This window comes from Macrobrachium rosenbergii, chromosome 55, assembly GCF_040412425.1.
Source record: "Macrobrachium rosenbergii isolate ZJJX-2024 chromosome 55, ASM4041242v1, whole genome shotgun sequence".
NCBI lineage: Eukaryota > Metazoa > Arthropoda > Malacostraca > Decapoda > Palaemonidae > Macrobrachium > Macrobrachium rosenbergii.
The window spans coordinates 53,761,444-53,784,263 of record NC_089795.1 but is presented as its reverse complement, the minus strand read 5'-3'; the positions used below and the strand labels follow the sequence as shown (position 1 = coordinate 53,784,263).

At 40.5% G+C, this 22,820-nt stretch overlaps 1 protein-coding gene across 1 annotated transcript in view; it reads left to right on the top strand.

The window, feature by feature from the left end:
* Window positions 1-22,820, top strand: part of LOC136835268 (dyslexia-associated protein KIAA0319-like protein) — a 93,374-nt gene that overhangs the window by 17,552 nt on the left and 53,002 nt on the right. The window contains 7 exon segments of the mRNA XM_067098548.1: window positions 2,546-2,765; window positions 6,756-7,252; window positions 7,884-8,075; window positions 8,253-8,458; window positions 8,460-8,479; window positions 19,188-19,311; window positions 21,015-21,119. Coding sequence (XP_066954649.1) covers window positions 2,546-2,765; window positions 6,756-7,252; window positions 7,884-8,075; window positions 8,253-8,458; window positions 8,460-8,479; window positions 19,188-19,311; window positions 21,015-21,119 — 1,364 coding nt within the window.

Here is a 22,820-nt window from a genome sequence, read left to right as displayed (position 1 = left end):
TTTATTTTCCAGTCTGCATTTATTGAAATGCAAGAACTTGTAAATATATAGCATGGAAAATACAAAAATATGAAGGACAAAGTAACATCACGTTTATCTATAAAACTACTGTACAAAACGTATGCATTAAAAATCAATCTTTCTCTTATCTCAGGGAGGGAGAGAGAGAGAGAGAGAGAGAGAGAGAGAGAGAGAGAGAGAGAGAGAGAGAGAGAGAGAGCGAGCGAGCTTGGGGACAACACTTCACAGGCACTTAAACTGGCTGGGATGAGAGTAGAATGTTGAGTGTTACCTACATGAACTTTTGTTTTTTAAATATTTTTACAGTGATTAGAGATGAAACATCAACAGTTATAAAACATTCTCTTGTGTACTGTTATAATATGCATGGTAATCATAGTCGACTAAACTTATAATGAAATACACTACAATAGATCAGATAAAGCAAAAAGTATGGCAACAATACCTCCGTCACCTGTCGTGAAATCTCTAGTTTTACATAATTGACTTACTCAGTAATTACATAGCTGTTAGTTTTCCACGTATGGCAGCCTAAATTCAAATTTTCCAGGTAGTGCATCGATTGCTTAGTTTAGGTGCACAGTACTGTCCCCTAATGGTAATATTAGGAACGCCTTAGCTAACCACCTCATTCTTTTTCTGCCATGCTCGATTAAACATTGAGCGCTTACAGCAGCTTATTCTTATTTTCCAGTTATATCACCGGATTTTGGTAGTATTACACAACCACCGGAACGAGTATTTCATACCCTTTGAGCAGGGGTCTTTCAGGATGAGTCTTGTCTTTTTTTTATTATTACCTTGATTTAGATTCATCAACAAGCTGGTAACAGTTTGGTGTTAAAAGTAATTCTCGAATGTTACACCATTCCTTTAGGCCAAAACTTTTATATTTATGTTTTGTTTACTGGGCTCAGGCTATGGCAAGTCACAGGTAAATAATTGCCTTAAAAGTAATTCTTGAATGTTACGCCATTCCATTAGGCCAAAAACTTTTGCATTCATGATTTGTTTACCAGGCATAGGCTGTGCCCAGCCACTGGTAAGTGATTTATTTAAAAGTAATTCTTGGATGTTATGTCATTCCGTTAGGCCAGACTTTTGCTTTAGGATTTGTTTATTGGCCATTGGCTTTTCGCAAGCCACCAGTAAATAATTACCTTTAAAGTAATTCTTGAATGTTACGCCATTCCTTTAGGCCAAACATTTGCGAATTATTTTTGTTTATCGGGCATAGGCATCTTGCAAGCCTCCGGTAAATTATTTTAAAGTAATTCTAAAATGTTACACCATTCCTTTAGGCCAAAACATTTGTTATTTGTTTTTTTTACTGGGACTTGGCAACTCATCACACTTTCCTTTGCAGGGAACCGAAAAGTTTAGGGGCTGGAACGTAGTAAGGAGAGAAAGGTGGCACTAGCATATTTTCAAGTAATCAAAAATTGTGAATATTATAAGTTTATTTGTATGAAAGGTAGTGTAAAAATGATGAGATTGGAGAGAAATCTGTTTGATGTTTATATAGTGACAGACACACAAACAGTGAGCCAGTTTGTCACTAGAGGGCTGGTGGATCCCAGATGCATGAACTGCCAGTGCCAGGCAGAACTGGAAATTGTTTTCATTTGTTGAATGTCTGAAGCTTGTGTGGATGCCCATTAAGGGTAATGTGAAGTAATGTCTTTCATATCAGATGCCATGCACTTCAAACCATCCACAATTGCCTATTACTGGCATGGTTGGTTTCTTTCTGGAAGTTTATTAATCAGTCTGTTAGATATAGGACTCTGCAGACCCTTGATTCTACTGTCCAAAGACCAGCCACTGTGTGGAGTTATACTTGCTTTGAACTTATTTCCTTTTAGAAATCTTGGATAAGCAAAACTTAACTGACTAGTGAGAAAACAGTGAGTGTTGAGAATGTGTAAAGGGTGATACATAATCCTTGACTGTGGTCTGATGTTAAGTAAGGACTGCTTTGGTGTGTAACGGTCGCTTAACTTAAAAAAAAACACACAATTTTAAAATATTACTTAACATATACTGTATTCTGAATTTTAATATACCTTTTTAGTGTGTATGAGTAAATGTATTTATTGTATGTATGTGTTCTAGTATGAGAGCATGTGCCTATGTGCAGTTTTTAATTTCATTTTAATTCGTTCATCATTGTACTGAATGACCTACTTGGGTCCTAGTGCTTGGCCTTAGGCCTAGACCTGGTATTTTAATCTAATCCTTCGGGCCAGCCCTATGAGAGCTGAAAGTCAGCTCAGTGGTCTGGTTAAACTACTTTAATAATAATAATATGTCATGATAGTTATGTATAAATATTAAGTTCCCTGTGCACTGTATTACAAAAGGTGAGCAAGGTCCTTCAAGCAGAAGGCTGATTTCTAAGAATTTTACAACCTAAATAATTAAGTTTTTATGAATTATTAAGAGTAAGGTGTTTATATATCTTAGAACCTGTTTTTAACTTAATAGTGGGATTAGAATGATTAATTGTACCTAATGTTTTCAGGGAAGTATGAGCACATGGGTAATGCCACTGATATTGAATCTTGTACCCGTTTATGCTGTTTGAGCAGAAGCTGTCATGTAGCTATTTTACATGATAATAGCTGTGCTAATCTAGTCTGTAACAGTGCCAAGGATTGCCAGGTCATCCCAGGGAGTGGAACATACGTGGTAAAGGTTCGAAATGTTGCCAGTGAAGATCAAGAAACTGGAATGGAGACCAGGTGATTATTGTTTGGTTATACTTAAGTACAAAAGTTTTTGTGTGCAATAGATTATTTGAAATGAACTTACCTCGCAAATAGGATAATTGAAGTCGTCAGTGTAGTTGCTAATGCCACACACCTCCCGCCCATGACTGGAGACCACAGTTTAGGGTACATGTATGGGAATGTCAAGACCCATAAAGCCGGGAACACTTTATGCCTTAATATCAGACAAACCCTGCACCTACCTATAGTTTGGCTAAATGCCTCAGTCAGAATCTCATGCCTTATATGCCCAACCATCACAGCCTCCATTCATCAGCAGAGGTCTTAGGAAAGATCAGGTGCATCCCTGGAATTGGAACTACAGTATTGCATCTCTGGACATTGAATCTTGATTTACCAACATTCCTGTATCTACAAGGACCCCTCCACTCCCCAGATAAATATCTCGAAGGGTCCCTACAGGCCCTTCTTGAAATATGCACAAAGAAGGCTCCTTTTCCACTTAAAAGGGCCACATGCATAGGCAAAAGGAGTGCTGCGATGGGCTTACCTTTAGGAGTACTTTTTGCCAATTTTTATATGAGTGTAGTAGAGGAGTGAGTTTTTTCCCACATCCAAAAACTATGCATCTATGCACGTTATATTGACAGTATAGACAGTATATTTGTACAGTCCAAGGACGAGAATGAAGTAGAAATGCTCTGCCATGCATTCCTAGAACACAGCTCTTTAAACTACACAGTTGAGTTCTGTAGCAACAGTCAGCTGCCATTCATGGACATCCTCATTCTGCCAAACTGACAATGGCCTGAAAACCCCCATATACAGAAAGAAGACTAACCTTGGCCGTTGCCTTAACAGAGATAGTGAGTGTCCTTCAAGATACGAGGACACTACCATTAAAGCCTTCAGTAAGGAGGGCTTTAACGTACTGTTCTTCTTAGCAGGGCACACACCAGGAATTGGACTGCGTCCCCCAAATACTTACACAATGGCTATTCCAACTAGCAAGTCAGTAAAGAAATACATTTGGCACTGGATTAGTGGTACAATAACCGTGAGCAGCTGCAACCCGATCCACAAAGAAGTGTATGACTTCACTATAAGGTGAGGATGTACTCTAAATAATCAGAGCACGAACTTTAATATTTAAAAGTCATCTTACAACATTGCAAAATTACCCTTAAAAATATATGGCTTACAGCTATGCGTGAACACTCCTATAACTGTTAGTCTTACCAAGGTGAAAACTAATCCATTACCCCTATATTGAGGTGCATACATTTTCTTTCATGCAATATTCAAGCCTTACAGTTTTTTTTAATGTATACAGTAGATATGGGTAACATTGGTACGTTCTCAAGCACAGGGAACAGTTAAGTACTGTTTCTAAATATTTAAATATGCTTTGAACAAAATGAATAATTTGGAGTCATGTTCCACAGAAAAATCGATGAATAGGTGACTCTGTGCATACTGAACCGTGAATGGGTGGGGTTTGACTGTAATGAACTTGTAAATATACCAAAAAATACTTTAAAAATTTCAAAGCAAAAACAATATACGGTACACTATCTTTGTTGCAGTAAATAAAAAAGTGCTAACTAGGTAACAATGCATTAGCTAATTAGCAGCAAACCTTAACCAGAAAAACCTTCACCAAAACAATAATAAACAACATTGCTGAATGGCTAGTTTCTGTGGATAAACTACTTACAAATAGCTGTGCTTTTTGAAGCTAGAGATCCAGGTGATCTTGGTAACTGGAAAGTGCATGCTGATTGTGCAAATCACTGCTTTAACTTTTACTGTGCACTAATGTTAAAAGAGCTGATTGACAATGAAAGAGTTTAACAAAGGCAAAAGGCAAAAAAATAAAATTTTATTCTATCGACCCTTCGGAGTATGAGAATTACAAAATTACACAAATATATATATTTTACACCAAAACTACAAAAAGAAGAGACCAATAGATTACAACTATATTTTATGTACACATATATTTAGCAAGTACATATTTAAAGCATAAAAGTGTTCTGACAAAGGAAAGTACATACATTAGAAAATAATACCAGAATAATGAAAAAATCCTAGGAAGTATTAAATCTAAACTAAAGACATTATAAGGTTAACAAACTTTGCAAGTCTTTTTCAATTCTCTAGCACTACTTGTATTGGGAGCAGATTAAATTTAAAAGTGGTAGGTCTTCTACAATAGTAGGGCTTAAAGTATCTCTCTCTTATTTCTCTAATCACAGGACAAACTAAAACATAATGATATTCATCCCCAACTTCAGTGCTGTTGCATAGTCTGCAAGTGCTGATTCTCCTGCCAGAATATCTTTCAGTTGCTACAGGAAGTTTGTGGGTACCACACCTATATTTACTGAGGCAATTCTTTCTGGTATATCTAAATTTATAATATACTTTTCTTGGCCAAATTCAGTCTTAAAAGTTTATAATTACTACACAATATATTTCTTTCTACTTCTGCATGTACTGTTGTCTCTCTATATCATTGAGTTTCATTTCTAGGCTATTTATTATCCGTGTGATTGAAATTTTCTGGATGTTCCCATATATTTGACATACCACATGAATCAAGGATAGTTTTAATTTTATGGATCCAACTAGACTTATACTCATTCGACTTCGTACAGAATTCTAAAAAACGATAAAAAACATTTGACAATTTAGACGCCTTTGATTTTACAATTCTCAAACAAAATCCAATCATCCGTTTGCAAATAGATATTTCAATTTTGAATCTGCCAAGATCCCCATATACCATGCAGTTTGCTGTTCGCTTGTTGACACAGAGCTGATTTTCATGAACTTCTTGTGAAATGTTTCCAACATGATCTAGTTTGTGGTAACCCCATATTTCACAACCGTAAGTCAAAATTGGTACAACTAGAGCATCGAATAGATCACAGTTGATATCAATGGGTAATTCAAGTTTTTACATTTAATTAACATACTAAATAATGCTCGTGCTTGAATGACTTGTTTCTTAATAGCTTTATCCATTTTACCATTATAATTAAAAAACGTAGTACCAAGGTAAACATAATCATCTACAATTTCGATGCTCTCCTCACCATATTTAAAATTCGGGACATTTCTAACTTTTCCTCTAGAAAATACAACTACTTTAGTTTTTTGAAACATTAATTTGAAGTTCCAAGTATCACAATATTCTTTTACTTTGTTTAAGGCATTTTATAATTCCTTTGGGATTCAGCCATTAAAATAGTATCATCAGCATAAAGTAAAAACATAAATAATAAAAACATTTCTATATCAGTACTAACAATTTTCATTTATTTCCCTTGAACACATATCCATCCCATTATACCCCTGCCTAAGAAAACTCAAAATCATTTAGGTAGATGGCAAAAAGTAATGAGGAAAGATTCTCACCTTGTCTTACACCTATATTACATTCGAAAAAGTTAGAAATTTTGTGATTCTGCTTCACACAGGATTTTGCATTGTTATACATATTATATATGCCTCTTATGGCATGATCCTACAAAATAAACAAAGGTGAATGAGAGTAGAGCTAGTAACACTACCACAGGTTTACAGAGAATCAGGTTTTGTGGTTGACACATACCTCTGAATCAAGATGAATAGACTACCTTTTCTGTTTTACAAACAAAACACTAGTGAACCTGGGCACACTCAGAACTCAGATATAGGGATATTATGAAGGAGATTAATGGGGATGTGATGATGATAATGGATTGTGTTTCAAAACAGAAGTTTAATATTTTACACCTTTTTTAGATTCACCGTTCTAAAATATACGTGAAAGTATTTGATTGTTATTTGTTGATTTTACTTTCAAGAGTGTAGAGTTGCACGATTTTGTCATATCACTTTTTCTACATTGCTAATTGGTCATTAAGGACTCCAGGTATTAACAGTACAGTGTAAATTAGATATGTATTTGGGATTATTCTTTAGCAAGCAATTGATTCTTTGTTTTATTTTCAGTGGAAATGGAAGTGCTGCCATGAAGAGTATAATTAATTCTGATGATGTGAGTGAAAATGTTTTAGCAGTTTCATCAGACTCTAGTGACAGAAGATGCGAAGTAGGTCTTAAAGAATGTAATGAGAATGAGGTATGTGTTCCTTTAGGAGAAAAACGAAGAGATGGCCTATGCAAATGTGTTCCAGGGTTCCATCAGTCGTTGGTTACTGGAGAGTGCACTATAAAAGATACTACAACTGTGTCCTCCAAGGAACATCCCACCATAGTTAATTCTTCTAATGAATCAGAAAGTACCACCTTGCCTTATGTTACCAGCACTGTGTTTTCCACAATAATATCTACCACCGATACTGTTCCTTCTACTCCAGAGACTGGAAACACCTCACCCAAGCCAGATAAAAAACTTGTCGTCAGTGTTAATAATAAGACGGTGTATCTTACAACTGGGAGCCAGACATATGAAAAAAGAGTAACTTTATCAGCTTATGCTATTGGAGGTATGTATTGTTTTGTTTTGTTTTACCTATTCTTCATCCATTGGCACATTGCTATGTACTGTATTATCAATTGTTGAAAATATACTTAGATAAAATATTTCCTTTTAATTGTTTGCTTTCACTGTGTTAATTTGTATCACTAAATCAACTATAATTAGAGACTTGAGGATTATTCAAAATAATAGCTTCGGTGATATTTCTTAATATATATGAGGTACTGTATACATTTGGTTTTTTTGGTAAGATCTTCTCAGTGGTAACAGTGCTGCTAAGTAGTAGTAGTAGTAGTAGTAGTAGTAGTAGTAGTAGTAGTAGTAGTAGTAGTAGTAGTAATTAATAATAATAATTAATAATGATTAATAATAATAATAATACTAATAATGATAATAATAATACTAATACTAATAATAATAATAATTTACTTATGCTTTATTTAATGGGTTATAATGCCACATTAAAGAACTTTCTTTCATGATGTAACACTGATGCACAAGTACCTATTCCACCAATCAAAATGTTTTCTTTGAGAATTCAGTGTTTATAGAGTCTTATTTCAGACTGTACTATGAATTAAAGCATCATTTTGATAATACTATACAAATATATGGAATTATTGTGTATTTTTATACAGATTCTTCAGAATACAAATATAAGTGGATTCTAGTGAAACACCCAGAAACTGATGACAGTGGATATTTGAGTGATGCCAACAGTCAGACCATTACACTGTCCCATTTAGTACAAGGTGTATATATTTTCAAAGTGAATGTAACGGGTCCTGGTGCTCACGGAGATGCATTTGGGAGTGTGACTGTTTTGCCTCGTATGTTACTCTTTCATTTACAGTATTATGTAATATACTGAGTTATATTATTGATAGATATAATTTCAATGTACTGTATTACTTTTCCGTTTGATATTGAAGTTTTAGTGCATATATATAACATTGTTTTTTATACTATTAGATGGCTTTTAATAGCTTGTATTCCTAACACTTCAGCTAAAAGAATTAATCAACCACCAAAGGCAGTAGTTATTCCTCCATCTCAAGAAATTAAGCTCCCAAACTCTGGAGTAATCATTGATGGCTCAAGTAGTACAGATGATGGGGAGATTACGTCCTATCGTTGGGAAATGGTCACTGCTCCACTTGGATATAAACTGTCAGAGGAAACTGCACCTACACTTCAGCTCACAGATCTTGTGTACAGGCAATTACACCATCATGTATGTTGTATATACAGTGTATATGTATATATATATATATATATATATATATATATATATATATATATATATATATATATATAATATATATATATATATATATATATATATATATATATATATATATATATATAAATATAAAATTTTCTTTATATGAATTAATTTTCCTGCTAGATTTGCATACATAAAGGAGAGTACAGTACATCATTCAGCATCTGCTTTTGGACTAGGTAAGAGAAGATGCATCTTCCCATTTTAGGTTTTGTAACAGTGGGATGTTAAAAGTACAGCAGTAGTGACAAACCCATAATTGGTGAATAGCATACCACTCATTTGTGATGTAATATATGTAGGTATGTCAAGCCATATGTCATAAACATAGTCTGATAGTATTTGAAATAGGCCACATTAAAATTTTGATATTTAGGGACAGAACCCAACCTTCTTCCACGGAGAAGGCTACAGGATCTCTCGCTAGTGGTACTACCAGTACTGCAACTCTTGATTTGTCAATCTGGCATGGAAGCAAATGCTGCCCAGGGTTCCACAGACCCCCACAACAGTACCAGCCTTGGGAATCCTTCCCAGTCTGGTAAGGGTTTCCAGTTTACAGACCCGGACCCTACCAAGCAGAGAGAGTGAGCTCAGAGTGTGCGGCTATCTCTCAACCCCTGTCTGCTCCTGTACGCTTCTGTACATGAATGGTGTAACACTCCCAGATTAGAGACTTTGGCCTACCAGTCCGCTCACCTAGGAAAGGCTAGAGGGAATTCCCCATCCAGTCTTCTTCTCCTGTAGAGAAATCTGATTCTAGGAAGACTGTAGCATGTCTTTGGGATGGGCCCCATCCATGTTTTCATGAACGGGAGTGCTTTCCCAGACCTGTGTGACCTCTGTAAACACGGTTTGACCACTGCCATGGCCTTACTCACCTTTCGGGGCTTCAGCCTCCGTCAGGTATGGCAAGGGTGCTAGGCATCTCTCACCTGTCCCCTCTTTCTCCTTGGAGTTTTCTGGGAACCGGGGATAGGACAGGACCAGTGTTCAGAATCAGGAATGTTTACTATCCCGTCTCTTCCCGACCACGGAAGCCTATGCTCTGGATTTGGTCTGCGACCCAGACCAGGCGTATGCTCAGGGTAGAGGGATTACCAGGGGACTCTGGTAGACGTTTGTAGATGGTCTGTATGATATGGCAGTTTTGTACATGCAACTTACCCGTCAGATATATACTTCTATAGTCTCCACGGCGTTCCCGACCAAATTTAAGCTTCGCGGCTGCGCTTTGGGTAGGATCAGGTGATCAACCATACCGCGCTGGGTGGCGGGGAATAGGAACCATTCCGTTTTCTAATCAGATTTTCTCTGTGCGCTGGTTCCGGCAACATCTGTTGTTAGTTCCTCCTGCTTTGATTTTAGTTTTCTGCTTGCTGAGGATCTGTTTAGCCTGATTTTGGTGACGTATTGGATCTTTGGTTTGTATCACGCTATTGTGGACTGTTTTTGGATTTGCTTTTAGATTGTTCATTAAGATGTCTGACGTTAATGTTTCGCCTGTGTTCCGTGTGTGTGCTAGGCAAGAATGTAAGAGTGAGGTTGCCAAAGCTTACGGTGAACCCTCACACTGTATGTATGAGTGTAGGGGAATGATTGTTCTTGGACAATAGGTGCAAAAGAGTGTGAAAATTGTCTGATCAAGAATGGAAGGTTTGTCTTCTTATCTGAAGAAGCTTGAAAAGGATAGAGTTAGGAGGCTTCCTCCAGAAGCTCGAGTAGTCTCGCTCTGCTGAAACCACGATTTAGAGATTAACCCAGTAGACTCTCTAATCCTTTGGTTTCAGCCCTTCTCCCTTCATCGAACCTGTGGATTCGTCCTCTGAAATAAGCTGCGATGAAAGCGGAACTAGCCGTATGAAATCGCAACTAAATGCGATGAAGAGGAGGTAAGGTGACAGTGATATGTGCAGTGTCCCCAGTGTAGTGGAGGGGCGTCTGATCGGCTCACGCATTGCTCCCTAGGCCTAGACCTCTTCCAAACTCCCAGGACCAGTGGAGGAGGAATGTCGAAAAACGCGGGGAGGAGGATGTAGAGCATCCCCAACGATCAGGGCGTCGCTTGGCAGATCCTGTGAATTTAGTCCCAGGCTGCCTTGGATCGCCATAGAAAAAGGCATCCTGAAGAGAAGTGTTTCTGCGTTCGTCTGTGCGTCTTCTCCGAGGCGTGGTTGGAGTTGACTGAGTCGCGCCCTCTGAAGAGATCTGGAAGGCTCTAGAGTGGGAGCTTTTGGACTCGAGCCCTGGCGCTTCGGAGGATTCTCCTATTGTCAGGAAGAGAGCTCGTGAATCCCCCTCCTCCTCTCCAGCAGGGGTGAAGGATTAAACGAAGAAAGATTTTGTGTCGGCCTCCAGGAGCAGTTATCGGCGCTTGTTGGATCTCTTGCTAGGACACCTCTTCTCGTAGGAAGGATGACTTTCTTCCTGTCAAAGTTCAGGAAACTCTCTTCTTCAACTCGTCGCTCTTCTCCTGCCAAACTTCCTTCTTCTAGCAAGTTTTCTTGCGTCTGTGGGGCGCTCTTCGCAACAGCGCAGTCTCCCAGCAGGCGCACTTCTTCAGCGCTGATCATGGAGAAGCGCCTCTCCTTCCAGCGCACTTCGCCTCACTGTACTTCTCCCTTTGGGCAGGCTGCTCAAATCATCTTCCAAGCTCCCCCCTTCCGGCAGGCGCATCCCTACAAGCGCCCTCGTTTGGGGCCTCCTCTCTGGAAGCTCTCATCAGTGGACAGGACCCCCTCTCCTGTCAGGCGCCCTCCGGTGTCAGCGCCATTCTCCTGGTAGACTCTTCGTTGGACAGGTGTGCTTCTCCTTCCAGGCTCGCCCGCCTGATAGGCGCTCTTCTTCTCTTAAAGCCTTCTCTCCTCGCCTGCTGCTTTGGAGAAGTTTCAGAAGAAGATTCTCCTAAGGGCAGCTGGGTTTGGATTACAAGCGGTTGGCCGGTTCTGATTCAGGAGTTTGGAGATTCTCTTTGTCATGCCCCTCCTTCTCCGGGATCTTTGTGGGACAGCACCAAGTCAACTAGACCCTCTTGGTTGTCAAGATGTGCCCCTACGATTTCGATGAGAGGAGGCCTTTAAAAGTCGAAGTGGATGCAATCTAAGAAGGATGCAACAAGGCGGTTTTCTCTTTCCCTCCTTTGAAACTTTTGGGAAAATCAAGGAATGTGGTATGGACCAAAGGAGCCTATGGGGTTGGGGCTCCCACATCAGCTGGCAGGAATTTCTCTAATCTGGTTGAGCTCCTCAGGAGACTTTCCCTCTTCAGCGAGGCGACTTGGGGAATGAGTGAAATGGACCATCTCCTCAAGGGTCTTTTTAGAGTTGTGGAGTCTTCAACTTTATGGACTGGTCTCTTGGAGCTTTGGCCAACAGGACTGGGATCCCGAATTCCTGTGTATGGATGACTTCGTGAGTGTTTTGTCTTGCTTGGACAAAGCAGTGAGGGGACGGTTCAGCGGAAGTCGCCAGCACTTATTCGAGCTGCTATTCTGAAGAAGAGGTCAGTATTCAGCTCTTTCCTCCACGAAGTCTGTGTCTCCTCTTCAGAGATCCTCTCTTCTGTTGCTCCCTTTTCTCCTCACCTTTTTCCTCAAAATTTGGTGAAGGAGATTTCTCGCTAGTTATCTGAAAAAAGACACAGGACCTTTTGAGTCATCGAAGAGGATCAGACCTGCCGTCCCTTTACGCCAAGAAGGAGAAGGCTCCTTTCAGGAGCCCTTCAAAGTGGTCAGCATCAGATCCTCCTTCAGAGCAAAAGACCAGAGAGAAGAGGAAGGTCTTCCTCTCGTCCTATCAGAAGGACCAAATGAAGAACGAATACTCAGGCGACAGTGGTGCCAGACTGCCACAGTGCGAGTCTGGGCACTGAGAGGCGGACGACTGGTCCCTCTCCATTTTAAGAAGAGCTACCTTATCCCCTTCAGGGAAAGTCCTCCTTTAACATCAACTCCCAGGGAGTTATCAAACCAGCTACAGGGATCCCATCAAGAACCAGGCTCTTTTCAGCAGTGGAACAAATGTTAGAAAAGAAGCAATAGAACTGTTCAAGACCTCCATTCCCCCGATTTACAACCGTCTTTTTCTGGTTCGAAATCCTCGGGGTTGGAGACCGGTTCTGGATGTAGCGCCTGAATTTCTTCAGTAATCAAGACGAAATTCAAAATGGAAACTACCTCTTCGGTTCTTACAGCTCTTCGTCAGGGGATTGGATGGTCTCCCTGGACCTGCAGAACGCCTACTTCCACATTCCCATTCATCCCTAGTCAAGAAAGTTCTTGAGGTTCGTGATTCGGGAAAAGTTTTCAATTCAGGTCCCTGTGCTTCGGTCTTTCGACGGCCCCACAAGTGTTCACGGGCATCTTAAGGAATGTAATCTGGCTTCATAGAGGAGTGAGGGATATCAAATGTATCTCGACGATTGGCTGATTCGAGCTCAATCAAAGGACAGTTGTCTGGAGTACTTGTGCATCACCTAAATATGACACAGTCCCTGGACTATTAGTAAACCTACAGAAATCCCAGGTTGTTCCGCAGCAGAGCATTGTTTACCTGGGGATTCTGATGGATTCTCAGGATTTCTAGCCTTTCCATCCCAAGAGAGAATAGATCGCTGCATAGAAAAAGGTGACAGTTTTTCTAAGGAGAGAAAACATTGTTCGTGAGGAGTGGATGAGTCTGCTGGGGACCATTTCCTCGCTGGAACAGTTCGTCTCCTTGGAAAACTTCATCTGAGACCTCTTCAGTTTTACCTAAAGGAGAGATGGGACCAGAAGTCTCAGGACTTAGCAACTTTGTTCCAAATTTAGGACAAGATAAAAGAGGATCTCAACTGGTGGTTAGACCCTCGAAAATTATGCAAAGGGTCTGTCTCTTCAGTTACCGGCCCTACCCTAGTGTTGTTCTCAGGCGGCCTCTCGAGTCGGGATGGGGGCAACACTAGGGTCGAGAAAGTAATCAGGCACCTGGGAGGGAGACCAGGTGAACTGGCACATCAACAAGAAAGAGCTATCAGCAGTACATTTGGCTCTCATCAGAGTTCGAGTTCCTTGTCTCTCAGGACAAGTAGTCCAAGTGAACTCCAGACAACACTACTGCCCTGGCTTATATAAGAAAACAGGAGGAACACTCTCCTTCTCCCTTTACTAAACGGCAAAAACGTTGCTGTTATGGGGCTCAGGAGAGGAGGATCAGACTCCTCACCAGATTTGTACAGGGAGAGGAATGTGAGGGCCGACCTTCTCAGCAGGAAGGATCAGGTCCTTCCCACAGAGTGGACTCTCCCATTCAGAAGTCTCGCGAAGACTGTGGAACCTGTGGGAAGGGCCGAGATATGACCTATTTGCAACCCACTGGAATGCAAGGCTGAAAACTACTGCTCTCCGATATCGGACCGAGAGCTGGTTGCAATAGACAGTCTTCTCTAGATTGGACAGGATTAGACGGGTATGCTTTTCCCCATTCAAGATCCTGGGAAAAGTGGTAAGAAGTTTATGTCGTCGGGAAGGCGAGACTGACCCCTGGTAGCTCCCACGTTTGGCCAGCTCAAGATTGGTTCACAGAGGTACTGGAATGGATAGTAGATTTTCCAAGATCGCTTCCACACAGGAACGATCTTCTCAAACAGCCCTACTTCAACAGATTCCACAAGAATCTCCTGCTCTCAGTCTAACTGCCTTCAGACTATCGAAGGTCTGGTCAGAGCGAAGGGTTTTTACAAAGCTCATGAAGGCTATTGCAAGAGCCAGGAGATCCTCAACCCTTCGCGCGTCTACCAGTCGAGAGTGGGAGGTCTTTAGAAGATGGTGCAGGACCAATAAGATATCCTCTTCCAGTACCTCTGTGACAAACATTGCTGATTTCCTTATCTTCCTGAGGGAATATTGCAACCTAAACAACCCATCCACAATTAAAGGATACAGGAGTATGTTATCTTCAGTTTTCAGACACAGAGATCTGAATATCTCAGAAAACAGAGACCTTCATGACCTTATAAGGTCTTTTGAAACGTCAAAATTCATGACTTGAAACCTCCCAGTTGGAATCTAGACATAGTCTTGAAATTCTTAATGTCTAAAAATTCAACCTCCTCATCAAAGCTTCTTCAGGGATCTCACCAGGAAGTCACTTTTCCTCTTTTGCCCTTGCCTCAGCTAAGAGAATAAGTGAAATACAAGCCTTAGACAGCAAAGTTGGTTTTAAGGAAGGTTCGGCTATATGCTCAGCAAACCATTCTTCCTAGCTAAGAATGAGAATCCTAAAACCGTGGCCAAGAACCTTTGAATTAAGGTCTTTTTTCTGTGACGGGACATGAGTTGGAGAGGACTCTATGCCCTGTCAGGAGCCTTAAATTCTACTTAGAAAAGAAGAAATTACTGGGAGGATCGGTTGAAAGTCTTTGGTGCTCTGTCAGGAATCCTTCACGGCGATCTCAAAGAATGCGCTGTCCTTTTTATTAAGGACGTCATCAAGGAAGCGCATATCTCGTGTGAAGATGAGCACTTTTTAAGCTCCTTAGAGTGAAAGCACATGAAGTGAGAGCCATGCTACATCCTTGGCTTTCACAAGACGTTGTCTCTCCAGTCTATTATAGAGGCAACCTATTGGAGGTGTAATTCAACGTTCGCATCTCATTACTTTGAGATATTAGAGTAACGTATGATAAGTGCTTCTCTCTAGGAGCTTCACGATCTCGGATTCGTGCTGGGACAGGAGCTGAATCCAATCCTATTTAGTTTAGTTAATTCAGTTGTTTTTAAGGCTTGGTGGTGTGTGTTTTTTATGGGTTATTGAAAGAGGGTGATGGAATTATGGCTTCCTTTCAATTCTTATCACTAACAAGGTTAGGGATTGGTCAGGTGGTCGGGATTGGTTGTCATGTTCCTTGTATTTTGTGGCATGGACACCCTAGCTCTGTCATTATAAGAGGATAGCCCCCATTGATACGATTCAGGTGTAGGCTCGGTCATGTAAGTGGGTCAGCCCCCTTTGACACGATCCGCTATAGGCTCGGCCATGTTAGTGGGTCATCCCCATTGGCCATCCAGAAGGGCTGTCAGTCACAGGTCACATCCTCGCTGAAGCTCCTGAGGCAAGCAGACTCATAGACAGTATCCATGAAGTCTTCTGCCCAATCAGGTAAGAACCATGGTTTTTTGTTTATCCTACAACATATGTTGTTTCCCGTTTTAGTTATTTTTCTGTCTTTGCCCTCCTCCAAGGGTGCCATTCAGCTAAGTATATATCTGACGGGTAAGATTGCATGTACAAAAATGATATTTTTATGATAAAATAAAGTTTTGTACATGCCCACCCGGCAGATATATACGATTGATGGCCCGCCCAGCCTCCCCTCAGGAGACAGGTGGAAGAGAAAATCTGATTAGAAAACGAATGGTTCCTATTCCGCCACCCAGCGGCGGGTATGGTTGATCACCTGACCTACCTGTGCGTGTGCCGCGAGTTTTGAAATTCTGTCGGGAACGCCGGAGACTATAGCTAAGTATATATCTGCCGGGTAAGTATGTACAAAACTTTATTTTATCATAAAAATATCATTTTACGATCTCCAGGAAGAGACTATGGCTTTTCCTGTGGGCCATTCGTCAGCCATTGGAACTTTGTGAACATGGGAAGGAACTCAAGTCTCGATGACTGTGCCTTGGTCAAGACTTGCTGAGGGGATTGTGAACCATACCTCTCCAAATGCTCCTGCCTTGGGTTATCCTGTAACCCTCCCATCTGCTGCTCCTTCCTGTAAGGGGGATCAGCTACTCTCTGTTATCGTGGAAAGATGTCACCTTCTGCTTTGGATGCTTGCCAGCAGAAGAAGATGAAGAAGGTTGCCTCTCCCCCCACGAGAGCAACAGAGGTACGGGTCTCCTTGGATATCCAAGCCTCCAACACCGGTCCCTGGAAGTCACCTTCCCTGGCCAGTGAAGAACCTTCCACCACCGCACAGGGCTTCTCAGTCCCCAGTGTATCAGCAGCAACTGTTGTACAGGGTTCCACAGGATTTACAGGCAGAAGGATTTACAGGCGCATGGATTTACAGGCACACAGAGGTACACGGTTCTCCTGGGCACCTTTGTTGCCAGAGGTGCACAGGGCTCTGATAAGACCCCGGTGACACCAGTGCGGCCTCAGGAATCTTTTCCCCAGGCAGGTTAAGGTTCCGCCGCTGCACAGAGTCCTAAGGACTCCCGTGACACAGGTAAGGTCCCCCAGTCTACAGACCCAGGCCCAACTTATCGAGAGAGAGTGAAGGGCCAACGGTTAAGCCCGGCCTCACCCCTAGCACGTTCTTGTATGGGAACGGTGCCAGGGTCCCAGACAGGTGATGCAGACCCACAGGTAAGCTCACTTGAAGAAGGAGGTCTCCTGCCTAGCCTTCTTGTCTATAGAGGCATAGGCCTCCAGGCAGACTACAGCACTCGAGGTGAGGTCATGTCACGCTCAAGTTTGTCCCGAAACTCGTAGCAAGACTTTCGAGTCACATTCAGTCCCACCTCGAACTGGTTAGTAGTGATCATACAAGATACTGCTGTGTCCAGTTAGAGAGCTTCAAGAAGAGTTGACACCTCAGTCCTGAGTATCGACGACTCATTAGTATTATTTTCGACTAAGAAAGAAGTGCTCAAGAACACGTTTTCTTTCTAACCTCATGAGGCTATCAAATGAGCGTACTCGATGTTCAACATGTGAACAGGAGTTTGTTCCAAGTACCTTATGAGGATAGGGACATTGGTCTGTCCCTCACACTCTGGAAGAACCTGTCAGTTTTACAAGTATTAAGACAGAAAGTGGCGTAGGCTGCCCAGGCTGTCCGCTCTTATGTCGTTTTACCACGCCCTGTGGAGACTCCTTTTCCCTGGGTGCTGTGTGGCTGCTCAACAAGTGAGAGAGAGAGAGAGAGAGAGAGAGAGAGAGAGAGAGAGAGAGAGAGAGAGAGAGAGAGAGAGAGAGAGAGAGAGAGAGAGAGAGAGAGAGAGAGAGAGAGAGAGAGAGAGAGAGAGAGAGAGAGAGAGAGAGAGAGAGAGAGAGAGAGAGAGACCCGTCACATGCTGGTCAGGCAGGTCATGCAGGTGAGCCTACATAACTGAGCACCCTGTCTGTAATCTTCGATAGCTAATAGATGCAAGTCCTCCCCTCTCTTGGTTATCTCTAGTTTTATTGTCTCCAAGGTTCTAGGTTCACCCAAGCCTTTTTCAAAGCAATGGTGCCACACACGCACACACTCGCAGTCAGTTCAGAAACTTACTCAGAATCCTCCCCCCAAGAAGCACCTTGTGTAAAGAACTGTGTTTGTATATTGCGTAGGAACAAATGACAAATTTTTAAAGTAATTTGTATTTTTCCTAACTGTACGAACCTGAGGTCCTTTACAGTTGTATACCCACTTCAGCCACCCCTCGTTTTTCTTCCTGGGCCACAAGACAAAGTGGGTGTATACTGACTGGGTGGACAGGACTCCCACCTGTAGTCAGTAGTTAACTACGTACTCTACCACCTTGTTTGAAGTTAAATAGCCATTTCCAGCTGCGCTGAAAGTAATTCCTTATGTAAAGGACCTCAGGTTTGTATAGTTAGGTGTACAGTAATGAACCGTACTCGGTCCTGCAGGATCTTAACTACCAAAATAGAATGAAACTGGAATGACTGGCAGCAGGGCAGACAAGCAAAGTAGGAAGGAGCTTAACAAAATGACTTAAGTCACCTTAAAACTAATTTATTATCCTAAATTTTTATACATATTTACAAACGAGTCAAGGTTTTGGAAAATAGAAACTTAAAGCAAACGACCAACACTATAACCAACAATGGTTCCATACACGTTATTTTAAATTCAACAATTCTCAACAAATAAATCACAAAATAAATAATATCCAGCAACAGCACCACACAAATACAAAAATGAAATATTAATCATTATATAAACACTTTCAGAGCCAAACTTGCTCATTAACCACAATTACATGAGCCACTCACTCAATAAAATGCAACAATGGCTTGAGAGCCTTTTGCTCTACTCAGTAAAATAATTGCATGAGAGCCTTTTGCTCCACCAGCAGTAATAGTGACTTAAAATATGATCTGGTCACAACCTCCTCCTTGAGTACTTGAAGTCCATCAACCCAGTGACACCTCAAATCTGCCAATGTGGCCATCACCCTCCGACCAGGAAACTGCTGTCGCTGCCATCACCCACAAGGTGATCCTCAGAAAACTGCAGCTGCTGCCATCACCCGTAACAAGGTGATCCTCCGAAAAATGCTACTGCTCTGTTCTTGACAGACCACTGTCGAGAACCTGCCGTTCTGGTTTCCAAAACCTGACTCATTCTGTCACCGTGAATGCGACAGACAAAAACTCTCAGAGAGAAAAGCATTCCCGGGTAGGGAGGCAACTATACAACAACAAATGGTGGTTTTCCTCAAACAACCACTCACTCCTCACATTAGGAAAAATACAAATTACTTAAAAAATTTGTCATTTTAGGCAAAGAGACAATGGCATTTCTATGTTGTCTGTAAGTTGTATCAGCTCAGTAATTTTATGAATATATACTATAAATGGATATTGTGTATGTCAGTAGAGTAATATCACTTATTTTTTTTAAAGATAAGGTTTATTTTTAGTGATGGTACAGAATTTTTCAGGTTGTTAGTGAAAGATGAAGAAGGTTTAGAAGGTAACACAACCACTTTCCTTAGTGTAGTGAAGGAGACAGACTATCGGCCTACTGCAAATGCTGGGGGTGATCAAATTGTATACCTTCCACAGGTAAGGAATTGAGTCATTTTTCTTTGTTCACCATTTCTAGTTGGGAGGAGACATAGTTTTCAAGACCCTGTTATAGGTAGTGCACTCTTTGCAAAATACTCATTTGTCACAAAAAACTCACTGTTGTCATTCTACTTGCTACTTCATAAGATAAAGAGAGACCTTTATTGTTTACAATTGTTCGAAAATACAATGCTGGAAACAGTTACTTACATTAGCACTATGGTTCACAATCAACCCATTACTGTACTTACAATAGCCCAGATTGACGGTCAGCTAATTCCGATGGACGATTGGTTCCTGTAAAGAAAATGGCAGTAGGCAGGTAGATGCATAATTTGGAATGTATACTCACACACACTTAGGATCCCTGTATACCTAACAGACAGGTAGCCACTTACCATGTGACTGAGATTTAGTTGACAGCTAAAGTTTTCCACAGCTTTCTATGCTGTTTTTGAAAGTTTTGATTGATTTAGTGAAGTAATCTTGATAGCTGGGGTGGGGAAGATCGTGATGGTTTCTTCCCTTTGTTTTTTTTAAAAAAGGTTCTAGTGTGTTGTCTCCCAAGATTAGTAGATTCTATAGATTTTTAAGTTGACTTAGTATCTTTGTGGATGAGTGCAAGCTTAGTAATACAGTGCCTGTTCCAAAAAGTGGCATATTTGCAGACTACTAACTACTGGCCAATCTATTCTCCCTCTGCTCTCCAAAGTTGCAGAAAAACTTGTTTTCAAACCACTATATAGGTACATATGTGGAATCTAAAGGAATGTTAGCTGATAGTCAATATGCATATAGGAAACAGGTACCTGCGATGCTCTTTTAGACTTGATATGCCATTTGCAAGAAAACCTTGAGAAGGGTTTTTGAGTGTAGAGTAATTCAAATACTGTAGAGTTTAGTCCTGCTTTCTATTTAGTAAATCACAGGGCACTTATTTATAAACTTCAGAATCTTGGAATGGGTAGATATGTTCTAGGATTACTTAAAGATTTACCTACAGGTAGGCAGCAGCAAGTTGCTAGTGAACCAAGACCTATTGTGTGTGGAGTTCCACAGGATGGTGTTCTTGGTTCACTGTTATTTTTATTGTATACAAGTGATATGGTTGTTGGCCTGGAAAACAATATTTTTCAGTATGCCGATGATGTAATGCTTGTGGGTGTAGTAAAGTCTCCACTTATGATAAATGAAACTGCCCAGTGACAGAATGTTATGAGTCCTATCCCCAAAACCAGACCACCCCTTGAACCCATGGCCAGCTCAGCAGAATAGTTCTGCCCTTGAGATATTAATGTGATATCTCTCAGGTCCAAACATTATCGGGTAGTTGATAATTCTACCACAGTTCCCAGTATTAGCTTCAGATATAAGCCCAGTCCCAGCTATGATACCTTTTCTTATTTATCAGGTCCAATAAATTTTACCAAAAGTGGAAAATTCCACAAAAATTAACCCATAAATGTGAAACTAACCCATAAATGTGAAACAATCCGACATGGAAAAGTTCCATGAGGGCTAAGCCACTTCTACCAGAAATTTTTTCAATATAAACCCTAGCAGCATTTCATTGTAAATTTAAGTAAGTAGAGGCAGACACAAATTTTTTATAATTTCTTATTTTTTGAATTGTTTGAATGTTCAAAATCTACTGTTAAAAATTAAGTTAAAGTTACCATCATTGTAATATACTTTTTCAGACTGAAATTACTTTGTATGGTAATGCCAGCACAGATGACCATGGAATTGAAGAGTGGGAATGGACAAAAGGGCCAAAAGACTCGGGAAAGGCTGTTGATATGAAGGTATGGTTATGCTAGTTATTAACTCACTGCTGACGACTTGTGTGCTTGTGGTTGTCCCATTTTCATACTATTAAACAGATTTAAGACTTTTTTTTCCATTTGGAATTGAAAGATAGTTTGTTTTATGAAGAAAGTTTTACAACTTTTGCTTGGGTGTATATTTTTTCTTATTTGCAGTAACATTTAAAGGATGGAGGTTTAGTCATAGAATGAAAGAAAAAGGAACTGGAGGAAATCAAAATCAGAAAAAAATTATGCAAAAATTCAGCAGTTCCGCATATACAGAAAATTTCAAATTTTTCACCGTTTCAATTTTAGTTCTATATGGGCCCAAATTAAAGATTAGCCTTCTTTATGTACTCTGTTGATAGAGATTTAGTCATAGAATGAATTAAAAAAGAGTTGGAAGAAATCAAATGTAGCAAAAAATAATGCAAAAATTCATCAGGTCCACTTATGCAAAAAATGTCAAATTTTTCTGTTTCAATCTTAGTTCTCTATGGCCCCATATGAAAGATTAGTCTTCTTTTTGTACTCTGATGATAGACATATAGTCACAGAATGAAATAAAAAGGAAGTGGAAGACATCAAATGTAGCAAAAAATGATGCAAAAATTCAGCAGGTCCACAAAGATGTCAGATTTTTCAGCGTTTCAATTTTAGTTCTATTTGGCCCCAAATTCAAGATTAGTCTACTTTGTGTACTCTGATGAAGGAGATTTTGTCATAGAATGAAATAAAAAGTAATTGGAGGAAATCAAAATTAGCAAAAAAACAGGTTTTGACATAGGAAAAACCTATTTTTGGTAGTCGCTGTGGAGTCCTCAAGGAATTACCCCCCATGGTGTGCCAGCACTCCATGGTGACTAGACTAGTATCCTCTTAGCCTGGTCTTGTAGCGGGGTATTGTTTCATAGTGAAAACACCATGACACATGATATAGTATAATGGACTCAAAGATAAGAGGGCATTTTCCCTTCTCTTTAGCAAAGCTGAACCTAGTTTTTCCTACATCAAAAACTGTAAGAAGTGACAATTGCGCATGCACGTCTGCCATCTTGTTTACAACCTGGGCAGGCAAAAGGTCAACCCCATTACTCTCTGCTGGTCAGTGTAGGATGATCCCTTGCCCAAATCCCATGCCTTTTCGTCAGGGAAGTGGGAGGGTTTTGAGAACACAACAGCAACTACCAAAATTAAGTTTTTATATAAGTAACTTACCAAGTAATTACATAGCTATTAGTTTAATTTATTCGCAGTAGCTTAAATACAAATGTCGCGGTAGCGACACCGATGTTCTGTGTAGGTGACTAGTCTCACCCCCTAACGAAATAGTTAGGAACAACTTAGCAGAGAATCCTCAGTCTGTTTCTGCGACATCTGGTGTTAACATCAGGTGTCAGCATCAGCTTTTCTTTTTCGCCAGTTATTTAACCGGACTTTGGTGTTCAAGCCGAAAGTCGTGTAGCTTTCAGGATGAGTTTTTTCCTTGTTTTGTTTTTTCTAAGTGGAGTCTAGTATATCAATTTTTTGCTTTTACAGTGAAACTTGCAGTTAATTTTTTAACTAATTTGCCGAGTGGCATACTATAATATAAACATTGGTTTGTTGTCGAACCGATATTTACGTTCACTACTGCACTGATTTTTGCGATGCTACAGTAGTGAATTTACAATCTTTGGTTTTACTCACCTGTACGAT